This window comes from Gymnoscopelus microlampas, assembly GCF_963454915.1.
Source record: "Gymnoscopelus microlampas genome assembly, chromosome: 16".
Taxonomy (NCBI): Eukaryota; Metazoa; Chordata; class Actinopteri; order Myctophiformes; family Myctophidae; genus Gymnoscopelus; species Gymnoscopelus microlampas.
This window is the reverse complement of record NC_139953.1, coordinates 5,596,964-5,619,885: the sequence shown is the minus strand read 5'-3', so window position 1 is coordinate 5,619,885 and position 22,922 is coordinate 5,596,964. Positions and strand designations below refer to the sequence as shown.

General features: G+C 40.2%; 1 protein-coding gene across 1 annotated transcript; it reads left to right on the top strand.

The window, feature by feature from the left end:
* Nucleotides 1-18,268: 18,268 nt before the first annotated feature.
* On the top strand, nucleotides 18,269-19,672 carry LOC311062775 (E3 ubiquitin-protein ligase TRIM35-like; the record flags this gene model as incomplete). Its single annotated transcript, XM_084081994.1, has 1 exon — nucleotides 18,269-19,672. One exon carries the CDS (start codon nucleotides 18,269-18,271, stop codon nucleotides 19,670-19,672), a length of 1,404 nt encoding a protein of 467 aa, XP_083938120.1.
* Nucleotides 19,673-22,922: the final 3,250 nt, after the last annotated feature.

Genomic DNA, 22,922 nt, shown 5'->3' with positions numbered 1-22,922 from the left:
GGAGCTTGGTCATGGGTGTAATATTACACACAAGCAGTGGTGTAAAGTAACTAAGTACATGTACTCAAGTACTGTACTTAAGTACAATTTTCAGTTATATTTTACTTTATTCAGTATTTACAATTTTCAATATTTTTTACTTCTACTCCACTACAACTTAGAGTCAAATATTGTACTTTTACTCCACTATGATTACATGACAACTTTTGAAGGAAAGGGACAGGTGCTGGTGATTATAAAAGTTTGTACTCGCTCTGGAGTGTCGGTCAGAACACAAGGAAGAGGCAATTGGGAGTTTAACCATTTACTTATAGGCTTGGTCTTAGGCTTCAAAAGATATCGATACATTTTGAAAACTTGAAATTGGACTTTCTGCATAATGAGTACTTTTGGTACTTTACATTTTGAATTCCAGACTTTTACTTGTAACAGAGTATTTCTACATTGTAGTATTGATGCTTTTACTTTAAGTAAGAAAAGTGAGTACTTTTTCCACCATTACACACAGGTCTGGTAAGAGATCTTTCTTGCTTTCAGAGCCCCTTGAAGCATGGCAGTTTCCCAGCTTTGTGGATGTACAGCAAGGGAAGAGCCAACTTGATTGACATCAAGACTATTATGTATACGACGTTGAACAAAACAACTGAGCTGGAATATTTCTGTAATAGAAAATAGAGAATATAGCTCATTAAAGTCATAACCATTACTACCAAGCTGATCAGAATAATCCTAAAAGCCCTTCTCTTCATGTTGTTTCCCTCCCCATTGTCCCTCTGTCCTTCTCCTGGTCCAGGCTGTTTCAGAGCTCTGAGGACCGAGAGGCAGCAGAAAGACATCACAGAGATGCACACAATGTAAAAACCCAGAAAGATGTAACTCATTATTGTCTCTAACCAAATATAAAACACGCTGAATGCAAGCACCATCAGCCAGACAGCGCAGCTACAGGCCACCCTGTACCGAAGAGCTTTGTACCTGAGAAATACCACAGGGTGAACCACCGCTATGTAACGCTCCACACAGATACAACACTGGAACAATGGGACAGAGAACCAGAAAAACGAAAGAAAAATAAAGCGTCTAACGGTCAATAAAACAACGTTCTGTGTGAAGAGCAATGCAAAGGCAAAGACAGGGGCCAGGGTAGAGATGATCATAGATGCAATCAGGTTGAGATAAAAGAACTCGGAGGCTATCGTCCCACTAGCTCCACTCAGTATCAGCCACAGAACGTAGCTGTTGCTGGGGAGAACCAGGATGAGGTTGATAGCCAGATTGGTGATGAGTACTGGGGACATGAAGGAGATGGAGGAGTTGGTGCCATTTTCCAGGGTGTTATTCATCGTGAGGCTCTGTGTGTGCCCTGCAGCCGGTTCAGAAGAACAAGACATAATGGATGGATTTTAGTGCAGTTGACTGAATATAACAATGACACAACTAAACATTTTAAACAACTTTTATCAATTTCTTTTTGAAAACAACAACCATTCTAATGAACAATGAACACAAGTGTAAAGTAGCTCACGTTTTAGATGCCAGCCGAGTGTCACAGATCTCTGAGTCGGGTGTCTTGGTGAAGTCTCTTCTTCAGACAGTCACTGTCTTCCTGATAGAACGTCCTTCAAATGATGTACTCTGCACTTTGCCTCCTCTAACCAGTCCCTTCCCTGCTTCTCCTTCCACTGTAATGCTTGTTGTACAACTGCACATATAAGTATTTCTTTTGATGGTTATTCCATGGAAATTCATATTTAATCACCCGGACAGTCACTACGCAAACTTTGCCCTTGGTTGGACAACCTTTGGCAACAACGACGTGGCAATAATTTGTGTATGACATACCCATGTAGCCTTTATTTGCCCTACAAGGTCACAACGTGACGTGTTGTGCGCTTGTTTTGACAGAGAGACTTGGTGTCGAGAGTGAAAAGAGAGTGTACCAAGTACAGTTGCAACTCTGGTTCGATTTAGCCTACTAAGTATCAGGGGTCTTCAATGTTTTTCAGGCCAAGGACCCCTTTGCTGAGAGATAGATGAAGCAGGGACCCCCACTACATATTGTATAAAATTGTGTTGCGGATTAAACATGATTTCATAGATAGCTTCATAGACGTGTTTGACAGCACTATCATGTTATTGTGTATTTTCAGACAGTTAATGTAAAAGTTCCTATCACACAAAGATTTGGCGGCTCAGAGGACCCTCTAGAGCAGCGTTTCACAACCGCCGTTCTGTGGCCCTTTGCTGTGCCGCCTGAGAGGGTGTGCCATGTAAACGTATGAACCAAAAGAAATGAATGATGACACTTGAGTGAATTAACCTTGTGATACTGGCTGTCTGTCTGTCTGCTGCTTGGAACAGGTAGAGCTGCAGTGGGGGGACGGGGGAGGGGCGGCTATTAAACTGACGACACTAGCAGCTCACCTCTGCTCTCCCTTATTGTTGGACAGTTAATTTAAGTAAAACCAGTCAGTCACACACTACAAAATGCTACCAAATAAACCATCATTAATGCTGCAGTTTAGAAATGCAGTTGAGAAATGCGTGCTGTCTGTTATATGTAGCTGTTGATATTTTATGATGGCAAAAAAACGAGGACAAGCATTTCGGGGAAATTCCGAGAAAGCTTGCCTTGGGTTGGCAATTGGGTCAGAACTGGCCCTGGGTACTGTATAAAAACGGCACAGGGAGTAGCTTCACTCATATTGTACTACAATGAAAGCACCACCAGGAAAGAGGAGCTGAACCCAGAAGAGCTACATTTCTGTTGGCATGTCTGCTTATTATAAGCAAACTTGATACTCTGTAAAGTTGCTTGTAAATATTGGTAGTTGCGGGACCTTTTTTTTTCTTTTTAAAGTTCTTTGGTGAGTGCTGTCATAAAGGTGATAGCACTCAAATGTGTGTGTGTGTGTGTGTGTGTGTGTGTGTGTGTGTGTGTGTGTGTGTGTGTGTGTGTGTGTGTGTGTGTGTGTGTGTGTGTGTGTGTGTGTGTGTGTGCGTATTGGCTATGCCAGGTGTGTCTTGGCACCAAAAAGGTTGGAAAACACTGCTCTAGAGCATTGGTTCTCAAAGTGGGGTCTGGGGACCCCAGGGGTCCTTGGGGGTTACCAGGTGGTCCCCATCAAAATGAGTTAATATAGCGTCACAATCATTTTAACCACTTAATCCATATTATTTTATACTTTGGCTATTGAAACTACAAGCTCATAGCGTGGCATCGAGTGCTGCGCTATGAGCGTGTAGATCTGCTATTTTTGAAAAATCTTGAAAATGTGTGCAAATCTTTTTTTTAAGCAAACATTTTGAACTCACATCCTTGCTTCTGGGGGTCCCTGGAATGGGGGTTCCGTGGCCAAATAAATATCAATTTGGGGTCCTTGGCATGAAACAGTTTGACTGCTCTAGAGGTCCCGGACACATGGTACTGTACATAGAGGGTTTAAGTGGTTATGGGTGAATGAATGAAAGAACAGAGAAGGGAGACTAGCCAGCTTGCACTGGTTAGTCATTTGCCACTGACTAGAAATACAACCAATACAACAGACCGTTGATTGAATGTCTCACAGACTAAAAACAAACTATATAGAAAATGTTTTTTTGTTCTTTTATAATGTTTTTATTTTTTATTTTGCTCTGTCTTGACGTGTTAATGCTTAATGTTTTATGTAAAGCAGTTTGAATCGCCTTGTTGTTGCAATGTGCTATACAAATAAACGTGCCTCGCCTTGCTTTTCTGCCATCCTCCAGTTAAATGAGGCCTCTGTGTGACATTCAAATGAATGACTGGCGTGGTGCTCGATGATGCACAACCCACCATCATTCACCAACATGGCTTTTCAATGCAAAACTGTGTCCCTGACATCAACATGATTGAACTGAAGCAAGACTTCATGTTGTTATTGTTATCACCACAACCTCTAACGTTAAAGAGGTAGAACCCACACACCAAACCATGGTAAAAACCTCTTTATTTGAAGAAAACAGACATTTCAATCCGCATCACCACAACATCTCTCACAACAGTTCCAGACTGGTCATATCCTGGATGGACGCTGGATCCTCTGACATTATACATTTAAATAAAATAAGTTGTTGACGGATTTGACTTTTGCATGCTGCTTGCTGGCAGCATGCAAAAGACATTTGACAATGATTGATTTAGTGATTTACGAGATTTCCACAGACAGACACAAACATTGGGGAGACACATAATTCTCAATCTTTTTAGGCTTCAGTACACACTTTCCCTGATTTATGAATCCAGGTACTACTTTACCTTACTACTATATTTTTTTTACATCAAAAGCCGAGTTTCGATGTCCATAATGTTCAAAAGAAAACCTTTCTACCTGCTTTCTGAAACGTTAAGAAAACCACAAATAGGACAAGACAAGACATATCCTCAGCTAAGATTCAGAGATGCAGATTCGGGATCATCTTCTTAACTCCAGTAAAGTAACTTTACTGGAGTAAAGTAACTTTACTGGAGTATTAAAAAAAAAAAAACTTTTACTTCTACTCCACTACAATTATTTAAAAACTTTAGTTACTACTTACTTTGCACATTTTTATTATACAAAACATACATACCAGTTCAGCCCTATACTTCAGCTATTTGAACATTTCCGATTTACAAGCTCACAGCGCGTCACATCGCAGCGTGTTGTGACCTTGTAGATCTGCTATTTTCAAAAGGTTTGTATACATTTTGAAAACTTGTGAAATGGGACATTCTGCATAATGATTATTTTACTTTTGGGACTTCAAGTATATTTTGATGCCAATACTTTTTTACTTTACCAGACTTTTACTTATAACAGAATATTTCAACATTGTGGTATTGGTACTTTTACCAAAGTAAAACATTTGAGTACTTCTTCCATCACTGAATGAATGTGTGTCAAAGAGGAATCTGGATCACTTTTGAATCTCACTGGAGCAACTATTGAAGATATCTCACCAATATTTGGAGTTACATAATGGGAAGGTAACTACAAAGTGTCATTTTGTTTTAAGCCAATCATGAATCTTAAGGGGCGTTGTTTCTTCCCGAGCCCATGTATATATATGTTGTTATCTGTAATTAAAGCAGTACACGTTAATTAATACCTTGAATTTGATTCAAGGCAGACCTAAGATTCATACTGCAGGATCTGGGGCAATAATGATGAGTCTGATCATTTCTATGCTTTTTTTTTATTACCGTTGTTATCTCCTGCATAAATTCAGGACTCTGTCAAGTAAGGGAACTTTCAAATACATTGGTGCCACCCAGTGGAACATACTGGACACTGCAACCTGCGACTGACTTAAAACTTGAGCACTTTTAAAAAGTCAATAAAATCATGGGCTGATGGAAAAGGTTCCAGTCTGATGTAGGGAGTTTTTAAACTTTTAGTAAGTTTTTTTTTTCTTATATGTGATTGTATGGTCAATACATTCTAATAAATCAAACATAATGGCCTGACTCAAGTAGACATAGGTAATACATTTAACTAGGGGTCCTTGCATTTTACTAAGGGTCCAGTGATGACACGCTTTAAGTTGGGATAACTTAAACGATACATCTTTGCATACAATGGGGGTGTTGTGCCTTATTGCAGTTAACCTGTAGCAGTTAGGGTTTGGGTGTCAGAGACAACCTCGGCACATTGCCGGGGCCAGGAATCAAACCTTAGACCTTCTGCTACCCACTCAGCTATGACCACCACAGCTAATGCCATTTACTGTCTTGTCCTACTTTTAGTACTCTGAAGGTTTCAGACAATACCCTTACCAATATCCTATAGTTTTATTTTCCACCGATGCTTCATGTTCCATCAGTCATATACAAATTAATGCATTAATGTAGTTCATGAACAGGTCAAATTATTTGACAGTGGATACATATATTAATCCGTCACACAGCATTGGTAAAGGAAATGGTAATTAAATGCTTAAATACAATTATGTAGAATTAAACCACACATCACACCCATGTCTAAACATAACCTTCTGCAAACTATAACATTTGATCCCACTCCTGATTCAAAGACATCAAAGATGATGTGTTAAGTATTCGCTAGTATTATTTCAGATAAAGTGGTGTCAAATCACCTGCTAAGAGTCAGCTTGAGGAGTAATCATTTCAGCTTTTGCATACTTTTACAGTAATTAATATGCATACGCGCATTTAACTTGAGAAACACACTTTTTCATAAATGAAAACAAACTATAATGTTAATGCCCCTACCATGAGTAATTCATTACAACATAACAAATAGCTGAATAACTTAGATAAGTTTCTCTGACACATTGGAAGATTTAGATTAGATGTTTTGATTTAAACCATAATAGTAATTCTAATAATAATTATAATAATTGTTATTATTCTAATAATTATAATAATACATTTTATTCATAACACACTTGATTATTTTTTTTTTACAAATCACAAAGTGCTACAGGGTTTAAAAACAATGGCATACAAATAGCAAAGGCAAGACAAAAAAACATTGGCAACAACATAATACCCTTTTTGGGGTAAAAAGTAGATTAAAAACGAATTAAGGCATAGAGTAAAAGACCTAAGGAAAAAAAAGACTAAGCAAAACCTTTGTTAAAAAGGTATGTTTTTAGTCCTTTTTTTAAAGCATCGGTATAGACTGTGGGGCTCTCAAATGGTCGGGGAGGGCATTCCACAGGCGTGGAGCAGTGGAGCAGAATAGCCCATGGTGCGGAGCTTGGTCATGGGTGTAATATTACACACAAGCAGTGGTGTAAAGTAACTAAGTACATGTACTCAAGTACTGTACTTAAGTACAATTTTGAGTTATATTTTACTTTCTTCAGTATTTACAATTTTCAATATTTTTTACTTCTACTCCACTACAACTTAGAGTCAAATATTGTACTTTTACTCCACTATGATTACATGAAAACTTTTGAAGGAAAGGGACAGGTGCTGGTGATTATAAAAGTTTGTACTCGCTCTGGAGTGTCGGTCAGAACACAAGGAAGAGGCAATTGGGAGTTTAACCATTTACTTATAGGCTTGGGCTTAGGCTTCAAAAGATATCGATACATTTTGAAAACTTGAAATTGGACTTTCTGCATAATGAGTACTTTTGGTACTTTAAGTACATTTGATACCAATACTTTTGTACTTTTACCCAAGTACATTTTGAATTCCAGACTTTTACTTGTAACAGAGTATTTCTACATTGTAGTATTGATGCTTTTACTTTAAGTAAGAAAAGTGAGTACTTTTTCCACCATTACACACAGGTCTGGTAAGAGATCTTTCTTGCTTTCAGAGCCCCTTGAAGCATGGCAGTTTCCCAGCTTTGTGGATGTACAGCAAGGGAAGAGCCAACTTGATTGACATCAAGACTATTATGTATACGACGTTGAACAAAACAACTGAGCTGGAATATTTCTGTAATAGAAAATAGAGAATATAGCTCATTAAAGTCATTACCATTACTACCAAGCTGATCAGAATAATCCTAAAAGCCCTTCTCTTCATGTTGTTTCCCTCCCCATTGTCCCTCTGTCCTTCTCCTGGTCCAGGCTGTTTCAGAGCTCTGAGGACCGAGAGGCAGCAGAAAGACATCACAGAGATGCACACAATGTAAAAACCCAGAAAGATGTAACTCATTATTGTCTCTAACCAAATATAAAACACGCTGAATGCAAGCACCATCAGCCAGACAGCGCAGCTACAGGCCACCCTGTACCGAAGAGCTTTGTACCTGAGAAATACCACAGGGTGAACCACCGCTATGTAACGCTCCACACAGATACAACACTGGAACAATGGGACAGAGAACCAGAAAAACGAAAGAAAAATAAAGCGTCTAACGGTCAATAAAACAACGTTCTGTGTGAAGAGCAATGCAAAGGCAAAGACAGGGGCCAGGGTAGAGATGATCATAGATGCAATCAGGTTGAGATAAAAGAACTCGGAGGCTATCGTCCCACTAGCTCCACTCAGTATCAGCCACAGAACGTAGCTGTTGCTGGGGAGAACCAGGATGAGGTTGATAGCCAGATTGGTGATGAGTACTGGGGACATGAAGGAGATGGAGGAGTTGGTGCCATTTTCCAGGGTGTTATTCATCGTGAGGCTCTGTGTGTGCCCTGCAGCCGGTTCAGAAGAACAAGACATAATGGATGGATTTTAGTGCAGTTGACTGAATATAACAATGACACAACTAAACATTTTAAACAACTTTTATCAATTTCTTTTTGAAAACAACAACCATTCTAATGAACAATGAACACAAGTGTAAAGTAGCTCACGTTTTAGATGCCAGCCGAGTGTCACAGATCTCTGAGTCGGGTGTTTTGGTGAAGTCTCTTCTTCAGACAGTCACTGTCTTCCTGATAGAACGTCCTTCAAATGATGCACTCTGCACTTTGCCTCCTCTAACCAGTCCCTTCCCTGCTTCTCCTTCCACTGTAATGCTTGTTGTACAACTGCACATATAAGTATTTCTTTTGATGGTTATTCCATGGAAATTCATATTTAATCACCCGGACAGTCACTACGCAAACTTTGCCCTTGGTTGGACAACCTTTGGCAACAACGACGTGGCAATAATTTGTGTATGACATACCCATGTAGCCTTTATTTGCCCTACAAGGTCACAACGTGACGTGTTGTGCGCTTGTTTTGACAGAGAGACTTGGTGTCGAGAGTGAAAAGAGAGTGTACCAAGTACAGTTGCAACTCTGGTTTGATTTAGCCTACTAAGTATCAGGGGTCTTCAATGTTTTTCAGGCCAAGGACCCCTTTGCTGAGAGATAGATGAAGCAGGGACCCCCACTACATATTGTATAAAATTGTGTTGCGGATTAAACATGATTTCATAGATAGCTTCATAGACGTGTTTGACAGCACTATCATGTTATTGTGTATTTTCAGACAGTTAATGTAAAAGTTCCTATCACACAAAGATTTGGCGGCTCAGAGGACCCTCTAGAGCAGCGTTTCACAACCGCCGTTCTGTGGCCCTTTGCTGTGCCGCCTGAGAGGGTGTGCCATGTAAACGTATGAACCAAAAGAAATGAATGATGACACTTGAGTGAATTAACCTTGTGATACTGGCTGTCTGTCTGTCTGCTGCTTGGAACAGGTAGAGCTGCAGTGGGGGGACGGGGGAGGGGCGGCTATTAAACTGACGACACTAGCAGCTCACCTCTGCTCTCCCTTATTGTTGGACAGTTAATTTAAGTAAAACCAGTCAGTCACACACTACAAAATGCTACCAAATAAACCATCATTAATGCTGCAGTTTAGAAATGCAGTTGAGAAATGCGTGCTGTCTGTTATATGTAGCTGTTGATATTTTATGATGGCAAAAAAACGAGGACAAGCATTTCGGGGAAATTCCGAGAAAGCTTGCCTTGGGTTGGCAATTGGGTCAGAACTGGCCCTGGGTACTGTATAAAAACGGCACAGGGAGTAGCTTCACTCATATTGTACTACAATGAAAGCACCACCAGGAAAGAGGAGCTGAACCCAGAAGAGCTACATTTCTGTTGGCATGTCTGCTTATTATAAGCAAACTTGATACTCTGTAAAGTTGCTTGTAAATATTGGTAGTTGCGGGACCTTTTTTTTTCTTTTTAAAGTTCTTTGGTGAGTGCTGTCATAAAGGTGATAGCACTCAAATGTGTGTGTGTGTGTGTGTGTGTGTGTGTGTGTGTGTGTGTGTGTGTGTGTGTGTGTGTGTGTGTGTGTGTGTGTGTGTGTGTGTGTGTGTGTGTGTGTGTGTGTGTGTGTGTGTGCGTATTGGCTATGCCAGGTGTGTCTTGGCACCAAAAAGGTTGGAAAACACTGCTCTAGAGCATTGGTTCTCAAAGTGGGGTCTGGGGACCCCAGGGGTCCTTGGGGGTTACCAGGTGGTCCCCATCAAAATGAGTTAATATAGCGTCACAATCATTTTAACCACTTAATCCATATTATTTTATACTTTGGCTATTGAAACTACAAGCTCATAGCGTGGCATCGAGTGCTGCGCTATGAGCGTGTAGATCTGCTATTTTTGTAAAATCTTGAAAATGTGTGCAAATCTTTTTTTTAAGCGAACATTTTGAACTCACATCCTTGCTTCTGGGGGTCCCTGGAATGGGGGTTCCGTGGCCAAATAAATATCAATTTGGGGGTCCTTGGCATGAAAAAGTTTGACTGCTCTAGAGGTCCCGGACACATGGTACATAGAGGGTTTAAGTGGTTATGGGTGAATGAATGAAAGAACAGAGAAGGGAGACTAGCCAGCTTGCACTGGTTAGTCATTTGCCACTGACTAGAAATACAACCAATACAACAGAGCGTTGATTGAATGTCTCACAGACTAAAAACAAACTAGATAGAAAATGTTTTTTTGTTCTTTTATAATGTTTTGTATTTTTTATTTTGCTCTGTCTTAATGTTTTATGTAAAGCAGTTTGAATCGCCTTGTTGTTGCAATGTGCTATACAAATAAACGTGCCTCGCCTTGCTTTTCTGCCATCCTCCATGAGGCCTCTGTGTGACATTCAAATGAATGACTGGCGTGGTGCTCGATGATGCACAACCCACCATCATTCACCAACATGGCTTTTCAATGCAAAACTGTGTCCCTGCCATCAACATGATTGAACTGAAGCAAGACTTCATGTTGTTATTGTTATCACCACAACCTCTAACGTTAAAGAGGTAGAACCCACACACCAAACCATGGTAAAAACCTCTTTATTTGAAGAAAACAGACATTTCAATCCGCATCACCACAACATCTCTCACAACAGTTCCAGACTGGTCATATCCTGGATGGACGCTGGATCCTCTGACATTATACATTTAAATAAAATAAGTTGTTGACGGATTTGACTTTTGCATGCTGCTTGCTGGCAGCATGCAAAAGACATTTGACAATGATTGTATGTGATTTACGAGATTTCCACAGACAGACACAAACATTGGGGAGACACATAATTCTCAATCTTTTTAGGCTTCAGTACACACTTTCCCTGATTTATGAATCCAGGTACTACTTTACCTTACTACTATATTTTTTTACATCAAAAGCCGAGTTTCGATGTCCATAATGTTCAAAAGAAAACCTTTCTACCTGCTTTCTGAAACGTTAAGAAAACCACAAATAGGACAAGACAAGACATATCCTCAGCTAAGATTCAGAGATGCAGATTCAGTCGGGATCAACTTCCTAACTCCAGTAAAGTAAAGTAACTTTACTGGAGTATTAAAAAAAAAAAACTTTTACTTCTACTCCACTACAATTATTTAAAAACTTAGTTACTACTTACTTTGCACATTTTTTTTATTTTTATCATACAAAACATACATACCAGTTCAGCCCTATACTTCAGCTATTTGAACATTTCCGATTTACAAGCTCACAGCGCGTCACATCGCAGCGTGTTGTGACCTTGTAGATCTGCTATTTTCAAAAGGTTTGTATACATTTTGAAAACTTGTGAAATGGGACATTCTGCATAATGATTACTTTTACTTTTGGGACTTCAAGTATATTTTGATGCCAATACTTTTTTACTTTTACTCAAGTAATTTATTTTATACCAGACTTTTACTTATAACAGAATATTTCAACATTGTGGTATTGGTACTTTTACCAAAGTAAAACATTTGAGTACTTCTTCCATCACTGAATGAATGTGTGTCAAAGAGGAATCTGGATCACTTTTGAATCTCACTGGAGCAACTATTGAAGATATCTCACCAATATTTGGAGTTACATAATGGGAAGGTAACTACAAACGCCTACCAAAGTGTCATTTTGTTTTAAGCCAATCATGAATCTTAAGGGGCATTGTTTCTTCCCGAGCCCATGTATATATATATGTTGTTATCTGTAATTAAAGCAGTACACGTTAATTAATACCTTGAATTTGATTCAAGGCAGACCTAAGATTCATACTGCAGGATCTGGGGCAATAATGATGAGTCTGATAACTTCTATGCTGTTTTTTTATTACCGTTGTCCAATATGTTTGAGCCATTGATAGTAGTACAGGTTATCTCCTGTATAAATTCAGGACTCTGACAAGTAAGGGAACTTTCACATACATTGGTGCCACCCAGTGGAACATACTGGACACTGCAACCTGCAACTGACTTAAAACTTGAGAACTTTTAAACAATCAATAAAATCATGGGCTGATGGAAAAGGTTCCAGTCTGATGTAGGGAGTTTTTAAACTTTTAGTAAGTTTTTTTTTTTCTTATATGTGATTGTATGGTCAATACATTCTAATAAATCAAACATAATGGCCTGACTCAAGTAGACATAGGTAATACATTTAACTAGGGGTCCTTGCATTTTACTAAGGGTCCAGTGATGACACGCTTTTAGTTGGGATAACTTAAACGATACATCTTTGCATACAGTGGGGGTGTTGTGCCTTATTGCAGTTAACTTGTAGCAGGTAGGGTTTGGGTGTCAGACACAACAACCTCGGCACATTGCTGGGGCCAGGAATCAAACCTTAGACCTTCTGCTACCCTCTCAGCTATGACCACCACAGCTGATGACATTTACTGTCTTGTCCTACTTTTAGTTCTCTGAAGGTTTCAGACAATACCCATACCAATATCCTTACTATAGTTTTATTTTCCACCGATGCTACATGTTCCATCAGTCATATACAAATTAATGCATTAATGTAGTTCATGAACAGGTCAAATTATTTGACAGTGGATAGATATATTAATTAGATAATAGATATATTAATCTATTATATTAATTTTACGGGAAATGCACTTGAGACTTCTGGTGATTAGTAGTTTCGTTCCCTACCTATGTTGAATGCACTTATTGTAAGTCGCTTTGGATAAAAGCGTCTGCTAAATGACTGTAATGTAATGTAATATAATCCGTCACACAGCATTGGTAAAGGAAATGGTAATTAAATGCTTAAATACAATTATGTAGACTTAAACCACACATCAAACCCATGTCTAAACATAACCTTCTGCAAACTATAACATTTGATTCCACTCCTGATTAAAAGACATCAAAGATGATCTGTTAAATATTCACTAGTATTATTTCAGATAAAGTGGTGTCACCTGCTATAAGAGTCAGCTTGAGGAGTAATCATTTCAGCTTTTGCAAACTTTTACAGTAATTAATATGCACACACGCATTTAACTTGAGAAATAAACTTTTTCATAAATAAAAACAAACTATAATGTTACTGCCTCTACCATGAGTAATTCAATATAACATAAAAAATAGCTGAATAACTTAAATAAGTTTCTCTGACACAGTGGAAGATTTAGATAATAAAATATTTGATTTAAACCATAATAGTAATTATAATAATTCTAATAATAATAATTATTATTATTATAATAATACATTTTATGCATAACACACTTGATTTTTTTTTTTTACAAATCACAAAGTGCTACAGGGTTTAAAAACAATGGCATAAAAAATAGCAAAGGCAAGACAAAAAAACATTGGCAACAACATAATATTTTTTTGGGGGTAAAAAGTAGATTAAAAACAAATTAAGGCATAGAGTAAAAGATCTAAGGAAAGAAAAGACAAGCAAAAGCTTTGTTAAAAAGGTATGTTTTTAGTCCTTTTTTAAAAGCATCGTTATAGACTGTGGGGCTCTCAAATGGTCAGGGAGGGCATTCCACAGGCGTGGAGCAGTGGAGCAGAATAGCCCATGGTGCGGAGCTTGGTCATGGGTGTAATATTACACACAAGCAGTGGTGCAAAGTAACTAAGTACATGTACTCAAGTACTGTACTTAAGTACAATTTTGAGTTACTCCACTACAACTTAGAGGCAAATATTGTACTTTTACGCCACTATTATTATATGAAAACAGGTGCTGGTGATTATAAAAGTTTGTACTCGCTCTGGAGTGTCGGTCAGAACAGTTGAAATTGGACATTCTGCATAATGAGTATTTTTACTTTTTGGTAAGTACATTTTTATTTTATTTTTTTATTTAACCTTTATTTAACCAGTAAAACACATTGAGACAGAGTCTCTTTTACAAGTGGGAACTGGCCAAGGGGCAGATTAAAAAGCAAGGCATTTTTGCCCACCTCAGATGAAAAATCCGGTATTACACAACGTATCCATGCATTAGATCTGAGATTGAGGCCATTTTTTACCACCTCGAATTTTGAGGAGATATAAGTCGGGAGAATTCCACCCAAGATTGCCTTGTAGATGAAAGTGTACCAATGCTGCTGCCTACGGGCACCTAGGGAGAACCAGCCGACTGCTGCATACAGAGTACAATGATGAGTCCTAAAGGGTAAATTAGTTACAAATCTCAGTGCCGAATGGTACAATGGATCCAAACTGGCCAATGTAGTGGGACAAGCAAACCTATAGATGGCATCACCATAGTCTAGCTGGGACAAGAACAGACCAGCAACCAATTTTTGGCGAGCTGCTCGGGCAAAGCATGCCTTCAATCTATAGAAGAAACCTATAGTAAATTTCAATTTCTTGCTCAGAGCATTTACATGCAGTTTGAAGTTTAAATGCTTATCAAGCCAGAACCCAAGATATTTTTAATTATCCACCCACTCAATGGATGTTCCGTCCAGAGTGGTGATACTTAAAGGGGCAGGAGAAGCATGTGGCGTAAACAGGATGGCCTTAGTTTTCTTTCCATTTAGTAGCAGTTTACTTTTTGTGTAATTTGATACCAATACTTTTGTACTTTTACTCAAGTACATTTTGAATTCCAGACTTTTACTTGTAACAGAGCATTTCTACATTGCAGTATTGATGCTTTTACTTAAGTAAGAAATGTGAGTACCTTTTCCACCACTGGTAATATTACACAATATTACAATATTACACGGTCTGGTAAGAGATCTTTCTTGCTTTCAGAGCCCCGTGAAGCATGGCAGTTTCCCAGCTTTGTGGATGTACAGCAAAGGAAGAACCAACATTGACATCAAGACTATTATGTACATGATGAACAAAACAACTGGGCTGGAATATTTCTGTAATAGAACATAGGGAATATAGCTCATTAAAGTCACTACCATTACTACCAAGCTGATCAGAATAATCCTAAAAGCCCTTCTCTTCATGTTGTTTCCCTCCCCATTGTCCCTCTGTCCTTCTCCTGGTCCAGGCTGTTTCAGAGCTCTGAGGACCGAGAGGCAGCAGAAAGACATCACAGAGATGCACACAATGTAAAAGCCCAGAAAGACGTAACCCTGTCGTGTTATATCTAGTAACAAATCATTAAACAAAAATCCAAAGCTGAATGCAAGCGCCATCAGCCAGACAGCGCAGCTACAGGCCACCCGGTACCTAAGAGCTTTGTACCTGAGAAATACCACAGGGTGAACCACCGCTATGTAACGCTCCACACAGATACAACACTGGAATGATGGGACAGAGACGAAGAAAAACACAGCAAAAGCAAAAGATTTAACCGTGGCAAAAATGAAGTTGTGTGTGAAGAGCCATGCAAAGTGAAAGAGAGAGGCCAGGGAAGAGATGATCATAGACGCAGTCAGGTTGAGATAAAAGAACTCGGAGGCTATCGTCCCACCAGCTCCACTCAGTATCAGCCACAGAACGTAGCTGTTGCTGGGGAGAACCAGGATGAGGTTGATGTAGTTGACAGCAGTTCGTAGAGCCAGTTCGGTGTCGTTTTCTGAGGACATGAAGAAGATGGAGGAGTTGGTGCCATTTTCCATTGTGTCATTCATCGTGAGGCTCTGTGTGTGCCCTGCAGCCGGTTCAGAAAGAACAAGACATAATGGATGGATTTTAGTGCAGTTCACTGAATATAACAATGACACAACTAAACACCTTTAACAACTCTTCTCAATGTTCTTCTGAAAACAACAACTACTGTATTCTACTGAACAATGAACACATGGGTAAAGTATCTCACGTTTTGGATGCCAGCCGAGTGTCACAGATCTCTGAGTCGGGTGTTTTGGTGAAGTCTCTTCTTCAGACAGTCACTGTCTTCACGATAGAACATCCTTCAAATGATGCACTTTGCCTCCTCTAACCATTCCCTTCCCTGCTTCTCCTTCCACTGTAATGCTTGTTGTACAACTGCACATACAAGCATTTCTTCTGATGGTTATTCCATGGAAATTTATGCCGTCATTACGCAAACTTTGCCCTCAGTTGGATAACCTTGGGCAACAACGACGTGGCGATAATTTGTGTATCACACCCATGCACACACCCACTTGCCACTGACTGGAAATGACAACAAATACAACAGACACTTAATGTCACACTAAACCTGCACTACAGTCCAATGTGTAGTCGGGCCACTGATGTGGTCCCAGGACATAATTATTTCTTACCTTGGCTTTGATTATATCTTCCCAAAAGGTTTCCCAAACTTTTCAGGCCGTGACCCTGCAAAATAATCATATTTGAACTGGGGACCCCCCCCACACTGACAAGCACTTGGAATTGTAGGCATTACATTTAGTTTGACTCGGTTCCTGTGAGCTTGTAGATCGGCTATTTTCACAACGTTTGCCTCTTTATTACGTAATATTTGACAATTTGGCCAATTTGGTGTTAAAAAGGTCTTCAAGTAACCTGACTCTGTCAAATGGAAGAAGCTTGCGATTTCCGGAGGGAGGGGGGTTTACCAGGCTAGTCTTCAAGGTCATTCAATTGAATCTTTAGAAATGTGTAGATACCCTGTATACACTTATACTGTATGTTGGTTTGTTTACTGTTGAGTGAGAAATCATGTTGCACATTAACCCATTAAGACCGGGAACACACCTATATGTCATTTTAAGATTTCTTTGGGCTATTAAAAAATAGCAGATCTACAATGAGCTTGTAGATCTGCTATTTTTATTATTTTTATAATCTTGAACGTTTGTGCAAATCTTTGCTTCTGGGGATTCTACAAATGTTTTCCAAATCCTAACAGTTCTTTAAAAAAAACGTTCTCAAACTTTTTTAATGTCAAGGACCCGCAAAATTATATATATTTGGCCGCAGACCCCCATCTCAAAATATGCTCTTCCAGGGACGAGCAAGCAAGCAAGTTAAACATGTTTTAAAAAATATATAATTTATATTAAAAGTTTTGCAAAAAAAAAAACACGATTTTCGAAAATAGCAGACTTACAAGCTTGTAGCACGGCACTCGGTGCCGTGCTATGAGCTGGTAGATCTGCTATTTTTGAATAGCCAAAGAAATCTAAAAATGACACACAGATGCGTTCCCGGTCGTAAAGGCTTAAGCTATAATCATCTGGGGATGTTAGCTCAAGACCCAAAAGAGACATTAGATGTTCTCCCGGGAGCCAAACTAACGAAAATTTCAGATCTACAAGCTCACAACGCGCCATGTCACGCCGCGTTGTGAGCTTTTAGATCTGCTATTTTCGCTAGGCTTACTTCTTAAATGTTGTTTTTATTTATTTATGGACATTATTTGATTTGTTTTATTTCATTCATGAAATGCATTTGAAATGTTGGAATTCATTTAATTGATGAAAAGTAGTGATTTTTAAATTAAATCATGAATGATAAAATCATGAATGAAATGAAATTAAAGCATGAATGACCTTTTCATGGTTTGCAAATGATGTAAAGGACTTGATTTTAGCAATGTTTCTCACCTGGAAGAAGCACTATTGAACATTTGTACTGTTGTCAACTGTTGTCATGTGCTCATCGAAGGACAAATCCTATTTGTCTCCGCCAGGCCGAAGGCATGGTCGAGACTATGTTTTGCACCCTGTCCGTCCGTCCGCCCGTCTGTCCGTCCGTCCGAGTGCCACCGATTGTGGTGAAACTTTGCACGCACATTCGCACTACGCTGATGAACAAATGCCACCCTTCAAATATTATAGCGCCACCAGGAGGCCCATTTTATATTACTCCTACAAAACTCCTACAAATTGTGTCCAAACATATCACGCAAATCGGTACACATTATCTCTATACTCAAGCGATGCCTGTTAAATATTTACCTAAAGATAACACTGTTTTGAAGCATTGATAGATTTGTACCTTTGCGTGTATCCATTTATTCTACTGTTGTATTGGTTCTACTCCCACCGCGATTTGCGCACAACTGCAGTGACGTAACCGTGACGTCAAGTCCCACACTGGTCGGTTTCTTGAAAAACCGAAACAAGACCTCACGCTCAATCACACTGAGAGAAACACCAAGTAGATTATCTATTAGTAGCTACAGGAGTGAGACTTGAAACTGCTGCTGACTCTGTCAGCTGAATTGAACTTTAACAAGAACCAGACAAAATGGCTTCTAAGTCATCTCTTTCAGAAGAGGATTTTTCCTGTCCTGTGTGTCATGATGTCTTTAAAGATCCTGTTGTGCTGTCATGTAGCCACAGCTTCTGTAAAGCCTGTCTGCAGACATGGTGGAGAGAGAAGAAAATAAACCAATGTCCAGTTTGTAAGGAGATAAATTCAATGGATCATCCACCCTGTAACCTGGTTCTGAAGAACCTGTGTGAGGCCTTCATAAAGGAGAGACATCAGATAACTTCATCAGGGTCTGAGGTTCTCTGCAGTCTGCATGCTGAGAAACTCAAACTCTTCTGTCTGGAAGATCAACATCTTGTGTGTGTTGTGTGTCGAGATTCTAAAAAACACATCAACCACAGATTCAGACCCATCGATGAAGCTGCTCTGGATCACAAGGAGGATGTCCAGAATGCACTGAAGCTCTTGCAGGAGAAACTGGAGGTATTTAATGAAGTTAAAACAAACTGTGAACAAACAGCGAAACACATTAAGGTCCAGGCCCGGCACACAGAGAGGAAGATTAAGGAACAGTTTAAGAAGCTTCATCAGTTTCTACAAGAGGAAGAGGGGGTTTGCATCACTGCACTGAGGGTGGAGGAGGAGAAGAAGAGTCTGTTGATCGAGGAGAAGATTGAGGCTCTGAGCAGAGAAATAGCAATCATTTCAGACACATTCAGAGCCCTAGAGGAGGAACTGAAAGCTGAACACATGTTATTCCTTCATAACTACAAGACAACAATGGAAAGACTCCAGTGCACACAACAGGACCCACAGCTGGTCTCAGGGGCGCTGATAGACGATGCTAAACACCTGGGCAACCTGACCTTCAGAGTCTGGGACAAGATGAAGGACATTGTCTCCTACACTCCTGTCATTCTCGACCCCAACACTGCCCACCCAAAACTCATCCTGTCTGATGATCTGACTAGTGTGGGAGATGGAGAAAGACGTCCGCTTCCTGACAACCCAGAGAGGTTTGACTTCTATGGCATCTGCCTGGGTTCTGAGGGCTTTAACTCGGGGACTCACAGCTGGGATGTTGAGGTTGGGGACAATACACTTTGGGAAGTGGGTGTGTTAGCAGAGTCTGTTCAACGGAAGGGAGAAGGAGGGGGTAGATCGTGGAGAATAGGCGTGTTTGAAGGCACATACAAAGCTGGCTTCTCACCATGGTTAATGAATGATCTCTCATTGGAGAATAATCCACAGAGGATCCGAGTCCAGCTGGACTGGAATGAAGGAAAGCTGTCATTCTCTGATCTTGATACTAACACAGAAATACACACCTTCAAACATACTTTCACTGAAACACTCTTTCCGTACATTTACACCGGTCATACCTTTCCTGTGAAGATATTACCAGGGAAGATTGATTCTGCCCATAACTGTATTTAATAATGTCTAAGAGTTTGATAGTTTGCAGATGCACAGGAAGCTGAAGCAACACAGGCTGATGCCATTGTCTCAAGATCTGACAGCAATTGTATTCCATTTCATGCGCCTGCATTGTGTGCTTCATATCAGAGTTGGGAAGTGACCAGTCAGTCAGTTACCCAGCGTCTGAGGGCATCTTACATGCCCTATTTATTAAAATTAATTTAAAAGGTTCTGAAATAAATATATAATTGTATACTGGATTTGACAGTAGATTTTCCATTTTGCCCAAGGCTTTACATACTGTACTATGCAGGTTTCACAAGGTAGTGATGCATGTCATGGTTTGAAGACAGGTTCTGATGAGGGGATGGGAGACTGTGGGGAGCCCTTCTTTCCAAGACTGGTTTGTCTATAACTCAATTATAAGTTGCTTCATATGAGCAAATATACAGAAAGAATGATAGGTTAGCTAAATATATGTGTAAATTGGAAAGTTATATAATGTACTGTATATTAGCAACAGAGACGGAGATGTGGTGTTAACGTGACTTGATCGTACCTTGTTCACAAGATTTATTGCGATGTGGTAATGTTTTGGCCGAATGCCTGAGACTCCTTGGCATTGTTGTTATTGTCTAATAAAATTGTAATCATATATATAAAAGGAAGTGATGACGTCTGGGAGGTTGCAGGAAAGAATTCGGTGGAGACCAAGGCCCACATAAAGGACTCTGAGGTGGCTGGTGAGTGAGAGAGAGAGGTGGAGCGCACTTCATTTTGATCTGAGTGGCTTTATGTTGGTTTTGGTCCTGGGACCATGTGATCGTGGATGGAGGGCTGGTTGCGTTGATGCAGTTTTTGCATTGATGCAGAGTTGAGAGAGATGTTCCCTTACACTCCTGGTAGGAAGATGTCTCCGAACATCACAAGCGCTAGGTTATGTGACATCAAGGTTAGAGCTAGGCTTGTAGGAGAGTATGCGTCATCTGACGGGAGGGTAGAGGTTCTCAAACATTTTAATTTCAAGGACCACCTTGTTTGGTGTGTATTGGACCCCACATAACTCTGTGGGCCCATTTGTCCATTTGGTTCCTACAGTGACTATCAATAATTTATCCGGGGACACTCTGGAACCCCCCCATTGAGCCCTGGGGGGCAGGATGTGACCATGATGCGAGAACAGTGTTCCTTCCTTGGCATGAACGAACTCATCAAGTCGGCGTGTTGTTGTATAGAGGTGTTTATGAGAAATGTAATATTTAAATTGAATGTAGATTAAATTAGGATTTAGTGAAGAAGAATTAGCCCTGAGCGTCGCATAAAGTTAGTGTTAGTTTATAAATGGGAAAATGTGCGATAAATATACAGGTACCCAAGAAAAAAAAATAAACTGTAAAAATTAAGAAAACCTTAGAGAAAAGGAAACAAAAAGAAAATCTTTAGGAAAGGGTGCCTTATGTTTGTCTATCGTGAGTAATGAAGTAATGACTGATTGATCGCACCTGCCCGGGACGAAGGAGCATCAACTAAGCAGAATGCTGTAGCAGGGTCTAGAACCAGAGCTGAACCAGAGTGCAATGTCCAAAGAACCTTCTCAGCTACATCGAATATGCATTACACCTGTGTCTTGAGACGGCACGTTAATTCAAGTCAAGTGAGTATGTTTGTGTACAACCGGATGCCAGTGTAGGAATGATACTAGTTAGCTGTTAGTCACCGTTTTCGCTATCAGACACACTTGTGGTATAAACATGTGATAGTCCATTCAGAATGCTCAGAAGCCCCAGTGGTTCCGGAACGGTGTGCTGAGAGATAAGTCCAGGTGTACCTTTGTATTTTGTGACGCTTACTTTAGTGTATAGTGCTCCTAGTGGAGCATAGGCCATCTACGACTCTTCTCCATCCAACACGGCTTTGCGCTGTCCTTTCTGCCCCCACCCAGCTGCTTCCCTGTCTCTTGAGCTCTGCCTCAGTTTGGCCACCTGATCCTAAAGATGTGTTTCAGACAGGTGTTGATAAAAGTCTGGATCTTCTGCGATGTCCTTTTCATCGTTCTCCACGTCTCTGAACCGTAGAGCAGGATGGATTTTACATTGGAATTGAAGAACCAAACTTTAGTTGTCATGGCGATGTCCTTGGAGGACCAGATGTTCTTTAGAATGATGAAGGCTACTCTGGCTTTGCTTACTCTGGCTGTGACGTCGCTGTCTGTGCCGCGAACGGCGTTTTCCCAGTGACTTGCAGGCGAGGGGGCGGGGGGGCGGGTGTCACCGAGTGCACAGAAGTCAAGGCACAGACGGCTGTGTTGTTGATGGACAACCGATGCACGCTTATGAGAAACAACACAAATAAAACCTGGCGAAACAGTTGCGTGCATTAGCGCAAGATGAGGATAAAGGAAACATTCAGTCTAAATGTCCAGTTTGTTAATTCACAACTACTACTACTACTTTTGTATTTGAAACTTTATATTTCTCTAAATATTATAAACTTTCACGACAGCCTAAGTACAAACATCCTTTATGAAAAGGTTACAGTGAAGTCGGACTGAATGACTGAAACGTTTTTTTTTTACTCTCTTGGTGTTTTGTTGGGGTGCAATACGTTAGTCCGACAGCGCATTCCTCCGACAGCGCAGTGCTCCGACATTAAACAGTAAACCCGAACCAAACCCGCACCCTAACCCTAACCGCACGCGGATGCCACATAGTCGGAGAAAAGGTTCGTCGGATTAACGCATGCCTCCCGTTTTGTTGTAGGGGATTAACTGGCACATGTATCTGTTATGAAAGAGAAATTGTATCATGAGTGAAACGGGAAACCATACACCTAAGTAGGCCTACATCTAAATGAGTTGCCATATTTATATTTCCTTACAAATGTCAAATTCCTTACATTACAAATCTTTTCGCCTCCCCACGCGAACCGGCCCGCCGCCCCCCTCGCCTGCAAGTTGCTGGGAAAACGCTGTTCGAGTCTGTGCCACCCTGCTTATTTATGATGCTGCCTACATGTAGGTAAGTGAAGGAGTTGACTTCCTGTATGGATTCGACGCCTACTGTGACTGTGTTGTTGGTGGAGGTGTTGATAGTTATTAGGTTGGTCTTCTTCCTGTTTATTCAGATTTTATCCTGTTAACCAGATCCCAAGGGATGTAGTTGCCAGCCTGGTTGTCTTGTCCTGCATCTGGTTGTGGTTGCGTGACAGGAGAGCTAAGTCACGTTATCCAGTTGTGTCCATAGGGTCCACTGTATGCCGTTTTTTTTTC